At 40.0% G+C, this 11,402-nt stretch overlaps 1 protein-coding gene across 1 annotated transcript; it reads left to right on the top strand.

Moving 5' to 3' along the window:
* LOC139983759 (uncharacterized) lies at positions 1–2,468 on the top strand. The gene is made up of 2 exons (XM_071997535.1): positions 1–63; positions 495–2,468. The coding sequence occupies exon 2, from the start codon at positions 512–514 to the stop codon at positions 1,955–1,957; it is 1,446 nt and encodes a 481-aa protein (XP_071853636.1). The 5' UTR covers positions 1–63; positions 495–511; the 3' UTR covers positions 1,958–2,468.
* Positions 2,469–11,402: the final 8,934 nt, after the last annotated feature.

Here is an 11,402-nt window from a genome sequence, read left to right as displayed (position 1 = left end):
CGAGTTATTGGCAGGCTCGTACCTTCTTTTTCAAGTTAGCCGTTTCTAGCTAAAGAACTTAAGGTAAGTTATCGATTTTTTGGGTGTAATGTTTACTGGCAAGTCGATTACTATTTCACAATTATTAAAAGCAGATCTAGCTTCAGTGATCATAGCCACTGTTCACCTTTCAATAGCAATAACATAGAGAGAGGACTGTCTAGGGGAAATCAGGAGAATGTAAAAGAATTAATTTCATGAACTCGCAACCTGCAGATCATTTCAGAGACAGTATTTACAGTTCAGTGACTCTCTCTCTTACTTTTTCGTAGACGTTCTGAAGTTGCTTGGCATCAATAAGTGATATTTGTGTCAGATATTGTTGTAGGAAAAGAAATATGAACACGACGGTTGTGTGCGTTTGAATTTATTATGTTTTTACGTATATGGTATAAGCAAAAATGCCCAAATGATAGTCTCGTATCCTTTGGAAATTTATCAATTTTTCAACCTAGCACGGCGAAACGACAACATGGAGACGGTAAACATTCAGTTGGCTTTACTGATCCTCGCGTCCAGTGTCCAGGGGGAACCTTGTCCGCAAAACTGTCGGTGCACTTACGGTAGTATCTTCTGTGACGGAGACAGAGACAACATCACTACTATCTTTCCGATAAGCCAATCCTATTCTTGGCCAAGCTTGCTTTTAGTGTCTAATACTGACATTCCAAGTCTTCAGTCAGGACAGATTGTCCTTCCATATATGCCCAATCTTCTCTCGTTGAACCTTCCGCACAATCAAATTTGGGCTGTGAATGAATCGCTGGTTGGAAACAATTCACACATCTCCTATCTGAGTCTAACGCACAACAACTTGACAAGGATTCCGACGGAATTGCTGCTAGTTCTAGAAGATCTGGAGAGTGTTAACTTAGGTTGGAATCAAATCGTGTCTATGCCACCGTTCGCTTTCCACATGAACATGAAACTTCTCTCTCTGTCCTTGGCGTACAACAAGATACATACAACCACACCTGACTCATTCAGAGGGTTAGAACAGTTAAGAGAATTACAACTGTTTGGTAATATCTTAAGTGATTTTCCTTTTGATGAACTTATACATGGTTCACTTACAAACTTAACGAGTCTGCATCTCCACGAGAATGTTATGTCCAACATAATATTAACGGTTAGTGAATCATGCTTTTCTTCAAGTTTGTTGAGAGTCATTTCCTTCAACTTCAACAGGCTTAATCGTTTAGACAAAAATGTATTCTGTGCTTTTAGAAACCTTAACTCTTTCTATGCTCGTGATAACACCATACATGAAGTAGATGATTTGCTGTTTGGAAGTGAACCACATCATTTAGAGGTTTTGACTCTGCGCAATAATTCCTTAAGTGAAATTCCTACGCAACTACTACTGCATTTGCCTGATCTGCGTTTGTTATCGTTACGCGCGAACAAAATCACGTATGTGCCGAAAAATGCTTTCGTAAGTAACGATCGCTTAGCTACCGTTTCTCTATCACATAATTGGATAGTTTCGCTAGACATTTCATCTCTCCAAGGACTAAATAGTCTTAATCTGCTTGATCTGCAAGGAAACAATTTGACCAGATTACCCGAGGGGATATTTGACCCTGTCGGGGACTTCGGCATCGATTTGCGTGATAATCCTTGGTTTTGCGATTGCAACATTATATTCCTTAAGACCTGGATCTTGAGAAGTCAATATTTTCGATATGAAATGTTATGCGACAATCCGATTGAATATCAGGGTATTGATGTCAACGCTCTACCGTTTATTCCCTGCTTAGCGACGACCAGTAGGCCTACTGTAGTCATGGATACGTCGGTTGCTTTAGTAACAGAGAGCTTAGCAAACGACGCACACTATAATAACGGTTCATCAGGCCCTTTATATTTTGCTTTGTGTTTTGTTATGTTCCTATTCTTTTCGGTCAGAATTGAATAGTAAGTATTCAAACACATATCTTCTACAATACGTAGATACTAAAGGAAAACATATAAACTGTGTTTGCTCATGTTTCGTTGTCGAGGACTTCAGCATCAATTTGCGTGATAACCCTTGGTTTTGCGACTGCAAAATTATATTCCTTAAGACCTGGCAACCGATACTCATAGCTAGTACAGAGGCTACTGTTCATGTTCCACAACAGTGCATCAGTCACTACTGCCCTGTATTCGTAACACGGTAATATGTGTTACAGGTGGCACAGTAATTACTGCAAAGCTGTTACACGTTCCCATGTAAGACAAAGAACTGCGCGACTGGACAAGGAGTCTATTCGGGCTCGTAGTTCAACGTGTAACAGCTTTGCAGTAATTACTGTGCCACCGATAACACAATATTTTTTGGGTAAAATTACTCATGTTTATGATCTAATAAACTTTTTCTTAATTCATTGTAAATATTATATTTTCAACTGTAAATTAACTAATAACTACCCCGATTGCAACATTTCTTAGTTAGAATGAGGGTTGAAAATTACATTGAGTCAAAAAGGAACAGCTCAAGAAATAAACAGTTAAGATATTGGAAACTCAGAACATGTTTATCATACTCTATGCCAATGGCTGATAATTAAATTACACACTGTCTTTTGTTGGCTTCGGTCGTTAAATTAACCCCTAGTATGCCTAATCTATGTTGTTATACCATTAATCGAATAAAATTGATTATTGTTTACAATGTTATGCTTTCATTACTTTACAATAAAATTATATAACGATATGATAGATGTTATTACCACCGTACTGTACTACAAATCACGTGAATAAATGATGGGGGAAAACACATGAAAAAACATTTCATTTGGAATGATGATATCAATTGAATATCCAAGAAAAATTGTAATATTTCTAAAGGTCTTAGTCACCCTTATCTTTTGTATTTTTTTATTGTACACTTGTTTAGTACAGCAGTTATACTATTCTATGATTCAACCGTTATTCGTCTTACAGAACACGAGTCTATCTCGATGGCATGTTTATGGTATTGTCACTGGTAGCCCATTTCAACCTCGGTTTTGCTGCCTACGTTTGTCCTCGTGAGACGGAATCTGGCCTTTTTTAAATATAACCCAAGCCTAACAAACTGACATGTGAAAAAGCAGAAAATCGTTATGACACGGTAAAAATTATGCCGTTTTTAAAAGCTTTCTGCGTTAATTTATACAGTCGTAAATGGTTGTGACACTCATTAACATTTACAAACGAATACATTATCACCGACAAGTTGCAAATTTATGCTTACTTTGCTCTGTTAACTTCATGTATTAACTCATACCGTCGTAAAGTTTTGATGACAATACGTCACGAAATAAAGCCCATCGTAAAATATAAAAATGCTTCATTTAAGTTATTTTCAGGCTTGCACCTTCATTTTATATTTAAGCAAAGAAATATATACCTTCGGGGGTTTTCCCAATTAAATTGCAATTAAATAGAAATAAAAGTGTAGTCACCTTATAACTATAGAAATGCCATCATTAAAATGAAACGATGTTCACTGAACTGATAAACACACAGTCCGAATCCCGCTGTCATCGGCTCTAGAATGATTTGCTATGTTTTACCACCCAATATTCACGTACATATATTGTTCATGTCCTGTAACACATGTAACATATGTTACGAACACAGAGTAGTAATTCCTGATGCACGGTTGTGGGACATGAACAGTAGTTTCTGTATACCAACAATTTTATTGCGAGCTACGCGATTCTAAAATGAAGTCGTAACCTAGTCGTTTTATGCTGTACGTAGCCTTTTTGATATACCCGAACATGACTTTCTTCGTTCTCGGCTTGAATTGGCGTAATTTAAAGAGAGGTGTGAACTGGAATCAGGCGGTACCGTACCTCCTTTGCTTCATATCGTAGGCATTCTCATTTTCATAGACTTTGCAGTTGTCACAGACTCACAGTGCCACATGTTACCAATTTGTAATTACTGATGCACGGTTGTGAAACATGAACAGTAGTTACTGTACCAGCTATGAGTATCGGCTGGTTTTACCCATATCATAATACCAGTTCAATATACAGTTTACATACGGTGTGTTAGCTCTTTATTCGCCACCCTTGTTTCCTTTAAAGTACATGAAATACTTAATATGACAGTACTTGATTGCTAACGGTAACACTTGAAAACCAGGTCCCAAAAAACGAGAATAAAGGTAATCACGCCAAATCCACTAAGAAGCTCACCTCAAAACAATAAAAATCCATACCATCACACGTCCCCTCCCCCTAATGACCAATAAACTGTGACACCACGAAAACCTCACAGGACAGTTCCACATCCACATGATAGGCATTAGGTCAGTCCCTATAGGCCTCTCGTAAATTGATACCAACGAGGCCGAGTCACTGTCCGACAGGAAATAGATGCATATAATGGGGTCGGGAAAGGACCAGCATCGGAAGAGGGTACAAAACGAAATATATTCCATTGGAAGAGGGAACAATTCCAACAGGGGTTTGATTTCATTTCATTTCCATTAACAGGACAAATAAAACAAAGATATACGACAAGTGGCCCTTTTGCGACAGAAACTCATAAATCACTGAAAGGTATCACAAGATCCACTGTAAATTAGAATTGAAAGAGGAGACCTTTCCAATTTAAAAACTGAATAAATAAATAAAGGACGCCTTCTAACGACCTTGAAATTGACCGACAGAATTCATTTGAAAAATTACTTCATAAATTCTATAATTTCCCCAACTTGCAACTCCCATAATACTAAGCGTGAACGCTGTAGAGAACCGGTCCAGAAATTCCTGCAGCTTGATCATAAAACTTATTGGTCATTCCTGCCTGTGATAAGATACTGGCATGCAGGTATTGAGCTTATTGCAAATGTCTATCTCCAGTGTAAATCAAACTTGTGGTTCGTCTGCTGATACGAGAATTAAGTTTTCAGCAGACAATCGAAGTGTTGCTTCAGTGACAAAAATAGAAGCTTGCTAAACAAATGTACTACGTCCCGCAAACCCGCCAAAAGCCTGATATAAACCAAACTTTTTCCACAAGCTGCGTTTAACCAGGCTAAATAAAGGAATCATTAACCTCTTGAGTCGAATACCACAACACATGCAGGTGCCACGAAAAGGTTAATGACCATCACGTTCTCTTTCCCAAGAAGTGACAACGAGCGCTTGGAGAAGGTTCCAAGTTTGTTGTCAAACAATTCAGCCTTCTCTTACCGCCGTGACATCACCAGGTTGCGCGGCAACTGAATCATTTACCACGACTCCTGGAATGGCAAAAGCTAGAATCTCCAGTTACCAAGACGAAGGCCCTATGACTTCAACACCCGGCCTCCGGTAACTTTCTGAAAGATCGTCATGTTCTGAGACAGGGCATTGAAAGGGGGCAGACTTGAAACTATACATGTGCCTATGCATATTGAACACATTTTACTTGTTTTACCACCCGGCAAAACAACAGCAACGAAACGTACATCGCCATCAAACATATTTGTCATTGTTTCACCAAATAAAACATAAAGCAGTGGAGATAAAGGGCAACCTTGACGGAGCCCTCTCCAAAGCAGAAGTGTCCGAGCAATATTGCTCGGGTATATACCCATTTAATATTAATCGCATACAGTTCCCCCAACCCACTAGTTTGAATTCAACCAATCAGAGATACAGGTTTAGTTATGAGCCGTTGCTAAAAATAGATTCAAAACGTCGAGTTGGTAACTTGGTACAACCAGCGAGCTGGACTCTAACAGCTCCCTGGTACAACTGTTCAAGTTTACTGTCAAACAATTCAGCCTTCTCTTTCCCCGGGACATCACCAGGTGCGCCGCAGCCGAACCATATACCACGACTCCTGGAAAGGCCAAAGCTTGAATCTCCAGCTACCGAGTATATACTCGGATATATACCCGTTGACAATTACCGAACTGATACTTCTGGTGCGTGATACAGATATCCAGGTACAAACGTTTATGGCAAGCCATGTGGGACAAACACCGCATAATATATCCGCGTATTAATTCAAATATATACGCGTATTAATTATAAATATATATGTGTCGTTCATGTGTAAAGTTTCGCTTTATGAAGCGATCTCGCGAGCCCGCCAAGACATTTATCGTTGGTATATGTACACAGCAAGAGCGGAAATGTGTTTTCGTGTATATTCTAATTAATCCGTGCATATATTGGATTTAATCCCCATATGTAGGCTATTCTATTTAATACGTGTATATATTCGAATTAATACGTGTATATATTCGAATTAATACGTGTATATATTCGAATTAATACGCGGATATATTTGGGCCATATGATTGGCTAATAATATATGCGCGTATATATTCCAATTAATACGCGTATAAATTACGATTAATACGCTGATATATTATGCAGTGTTTGTCCCACATGGCTTGCCATAAACGTTTGTCTAAAACTTTCATATAAAATCGCGATCTACCATATCGAAGGTCTTTTGTTGGTCAAGAGAGACCAACGCACACGGCATATCGCGTTCTATGGCAAATTTAGTCAAGTCAAGCATCGACCATAAATGTTGTTGCCTCCATCGCCATCTTATGGCAAAAGTCTGTATATCACTTTAAAAATGTGGCATTGCGAGTACTGAGCGATTGCACAAATAGTTGGCCCGCAACTTGCAATCCACATTCAATCAAGTTACAGGGCGTTTGTCACACGGAACCAAGGGATCTCCAGACATGGGCAATATAGTTATCATATCCGGTCGATGGCTGTCGGAGAGAGTCCGGTTTCAATCATGGCGCTGTCAAAAGCTGGTATTAACGATAAAAGCTCCCTCGGTTTTCCATCCGATCCAGGAGATCTGTCATTTACATCCTTTAGCATTACATATAGCACTATATCATTTCTGCTGTGGAAGGACGGCTGTGCTTTTTACGTGACCCGCCCTGCAGGATCCAAAACGTCACGGCCAAACGGCACTACCCAACCATCTCATTCTGAAAAACGAAAGCCAAGTCAAGCGAGCCAAAAAAAGTAAATACGCCCACCGACCTGCACAGACAAATCCCCCAACCACCCACAGTGCTCTTTTGTTCGTGGCTAAAATCAATCTCCTCGTGGTCTAACTATTAAAATCGACCTTGTCAAGCGACTAGCAATGATGTTCACAACTCCAGATTCTTAACGCTGATTTGTCAACATACAGACCTTCCAAGTGTCGCATCTACTTCCCATTGGCTGCCTACACCCCAAACCAGTACAGGTGCACGCATCCCAAGGCTTTCTATTTTGAGACGCAGCGGTGAGAATAAAAGAGAAGCCCCAGAGAGAGAGAGATGTACATCGCTAGCCACAACCGTCTCCGCCGCCAACCATAAATCACTCTCAACAACATCACCATCCCCACCAAGACAAAACTGAAATACCTGGGACTCCTCATCCTCAACAAGCTGAACCTCAAACAACACTGCATGGAAATACAACAAAAAATACGAAAAAGAGTCCGACACCCCTCCAGAATTGCAGGCTCTCCAGTAAACCCACGAACATTGCCTGAAGTCACCATCAAAATTTACAAAACGATGATTAGATCAATCATGGATTATGCAGCACATGCCATCTCACACATCACAGAAAACCAACTAGAATAATTCGAGGCAATACAAAGGACAGCTTGCCGCATCGTCTACCACCTCGACTTCCAGACTCCTACAGAAGACACCATCAGTGTAGCTCAACAACCTACAATAAGCCAACGACTGAACACCCTCCGAGATAACTTCTTAGACAAAGGTCAACGAGAAGGCCACCATCTACACCAACTCATCCAGAACCAACTTCAACATCCAAGACTCCTGGCGAACACCCCACTAAATAACATGCAAGATGAAATCTGGGACTGAAGAGCGGTGAGGTGGCAGAACGGGAGAGTGCACGTCTGCAGTACCTGAGGTCCCTGGTTCAAACCTCGGTGTCGACACTGACACCAATTTTCACCCCCGCTCCTTTCTCGAGGTAGGAAAGTGGCTACACGTGGGAAGCGGTACTGACGTCCTTCGGAGGGGACGTTAAATTGCGGTCCCGGGAGCAGGACTACACACCCCTGCCTCGTTACTTCAGGGCACTATTCGAAAAGAGAAGGCGAGATTCGCCGGTGTCTTTCCACGCACAAATAACTTGGAACCTCAATAATTTCCGACTAAGGATTTCCTTAGTCTGCTGAAGCACCTTCGGGTGGAAGCATAATACGAGGCATATCATATCATATCATCTGGGACTAACAGATGACCCACCAAGTCATATTTTCACACAGCCACCACGATCTCCACACCGCCAGCCTCCGACGCCACCACAGGGACAGCTCGCGCCATCACCAACATAAATGACGTCCAACCCATCAGCATCCACCAACTATGACCTCCATGACACCTAACTTAGATGCAACAACTTATTCGTGCACCGTATTCGAACACGGTCCTCTCTTAGCTCTCCGCCTTGCCACGTCCTTACCCAACTCAAAAAATAATCGAAAACTCAAAATTTCACGGTCTAGTCTCTATTTATCCGGCTAGGATCCGGCCTAGCTCACTGAAGCGCCTTAGGGCGGAAACAGGTTTACGAGACACATTCATTCAAGAGAGAGATAGGTGGAGAGAGAGAGATTAATTACCATATAACATAACATGCAATATCCAACCCGAAGCTATGCACCCCACACCTTCCTGGGCCCGTCGCAGACAATTCTAACATATCTCAACCACTTAAACTAACTTAGCGAGCTATACATATCCAATCATACCTTATTAAACCACACTTATCCATCCAAAACCTAGCATATCAAACCTGTAGTGTCGGTCCCAGATGCAACTCAACTACAAACAAGAAGGTTACTGCAAAACCAATTGCTTGCTTGCTTGCTTGAGAATCAAAATGTATTCTGCACTTGTGTAGATGAAACCTTCTGAAGGTAACTGTCAACGTATCTTAATATAAGATTCAAATTATGAGTATACGCATGTTAATATAAATTATACCAAAGCTTATCCAGGGGAATCTATTGAAGGCAAACCTTACTTATCCAGACCTATCCAACCAAAAACGCAGCATAGGCCTTTCAAACAGAAAGCTAACCTAACACAATGTATCGGACTGATCCTTTACCAAACAGGCCTATCCAACCCACACCTTAAATATCCAATTGAAAACCCCATTTAACCAAACCGGACAAATCCACCAAAGACCTAATGTATCCAAACCAACTAAATCTAACCCAGTGGCATTTATCCAACCCAACCTTGAGTTTCTGGGCCGATCCATCAAACAAAGTTAAACCAATTGCATCTATCCAACCCAATCCAGCAAAACCTAATATATCCAAACCAACAGATCTAACCCAATGGCATTTATCCAAGCCAACCTTAATTTACTGGGCCCATCCATCAAAGTAAGTTAACCCAATGGCATCTATCCAACCCAACCCTTCAGTTACTGGCCCATCCATCAAACAAACTTAACCCAATGGCATCAATCCAACCCAAGCCACCAACAACCTGCTGCTGCTGCTGTTTTGCCATAGTCCTCAAAGAACCGTCGCCATTCTTTTGTGAGCATACAAGAGAATTATAGACTAATAATCCGCTGGGACGTCACTCCGCTACGGATGCAGCTGGCCGGAACATACTATCATGTACAACCGCCCTTTACTACACGTGGGCCCACCCATCAAAGGAAGTTAACCCAATGGCATCTATCCAACCCAACCCTTCAGTTACTGGTCCCATCCATCAAAGGAAGTTAACCCAATGGCATCTATCCAACCCAACCCTTCAGTTACTTGTCCCATCCATCAAAGGAAGTTAACCCAATGGCATCTATCCATCCCAAGCACGCTTTTACATTACCGTGGTGTATCCAATCCATTTAATCCAAACATAACCATGTCTAGTCCAAGGCTATTGTAACGGAACTTTATCCAACCAAAAACTAAACTCACTAGGCAAATCAAATGCAACCATCAATTTCACTCAAACCTCACACCTAGCAGAACAAAACTGGGTTAAAAAATTCTACAAAGACAGATACTTTTTTTTTTTCTCTTTTTGCACATCGCAAGAAATTTTGTATTTGTGATGGAATCCAGAAAAATTTGAACAATTGACTTCTGTGTATTTGGAGGGTGTAAACAAGGAATTTGATATAGAAATACAAAAATATTGGTCAAAAAAAATGAAAAAAAATTACAGATGTTGGAAACAAACAATAATATATCTTGGGAAAAATCCAATTTTAAAAATTGACAGTCTCTTTCTAAACAGGTTTAGTACCAATTTTAAACTAAAAGAAAGACAACAACTGAATATTAATTAAAATATTGATCACTGTGGCCTGAGCAACCCAAAATAATAATGAAAACAACAACTCATTTTGAAATGAATAAAGGATAGAAAAAAAATATTCCAATACTGAAATGTGATTACAACTAATAAACCTTCCTCCTGCCCTTCAAATGATGTGAAGAAATGATGTGGTGTGAAATGATGTGGTGAAATTATGTGGTGGGGACAGGAAAGCCAAGTGGTGTGGGGGTGAGGTGGGGTATAAGTTGACCTGCACATTGAAGATTAGCCTCTCTTCCTGTGCTGTTAAATTATGCAAACTTTTGGTTGGTACGTAGAGGTTTGGCAGTTTAGGATACAAACCACTCTATCCCTTCCCATAAACTCCCCATAGACCCCATAACTAGTTTATACTACAAATCCTGTTTTGGTCCGTGTTTATGAAAGGTGACTACAACATTTACTATGCCAGTCATACAAGTAAACACACTTATAAATAAAACAGCCCAAAAAAAACCACATTTTTACTAAGCTCTTATCTTTCCATCTGTGTGACCTTAAGAAGTTGGAGTAAGTTACTTTTCAGGCTCACCAAATTTGACTAAATTATGGGCTAAATGACAGTAAATTTTGCAATTTGTCTGTGGAAAAAAAAAGTGGTATTTTTCTGCCAATTAACATTAAGAAAATAAGCACTTGGTTAACAATCCTCAGTCAAAGAATCAGCATCATTTTCGCCGACTCAGAAGCAGAAGCCCTGCATTACTGCTTATTATCAGCATAAATTATTGGTTTGCTTGCTCTCAAAAAAACCTGTGCAGTAACTAAATGTGCAGTAACCTGTGCAGTAACATCATAACTCAGGAAAATGCCAGCAAAAACCTGATGTTAGAGCCAGTAGATATTTTTAAGCACTTGTAGTTTTTAACAAATTTGTAACTGTGGAAATTCTAGGCCGACTTACATCAATTTTAGAATTACATAAGTGCAGGTCAAAGAGAGATGGCTGGTCCTCATCAGATACAGTTATGACAAATGAAAGATTTAATATCAACGACTCAAAAATAAAATTAAAATAGTATTGTAA

The sequence above is a fragment of the Apostichopus japonicus genome, chromosome 16 (assembly GCF_037975245.1).
Source record: "Apostichopus japonicus isolate 1M-3 chromosome 16, ASM3797524v1, whole genome shotgun sequence".
In the NCBI taxonomy this organism is placed as follows: Eukaryota; Metazoa; Echinodermata; class Holothuroidea; order Aspidochirotida; family Stichopodidae; genus Apostichopus; species Apostichopus japonicus.
Note: the sequence above shows the minus strand (reverse complement) of the source record. Positions and strands in the feature narration are given on the sequence as shown.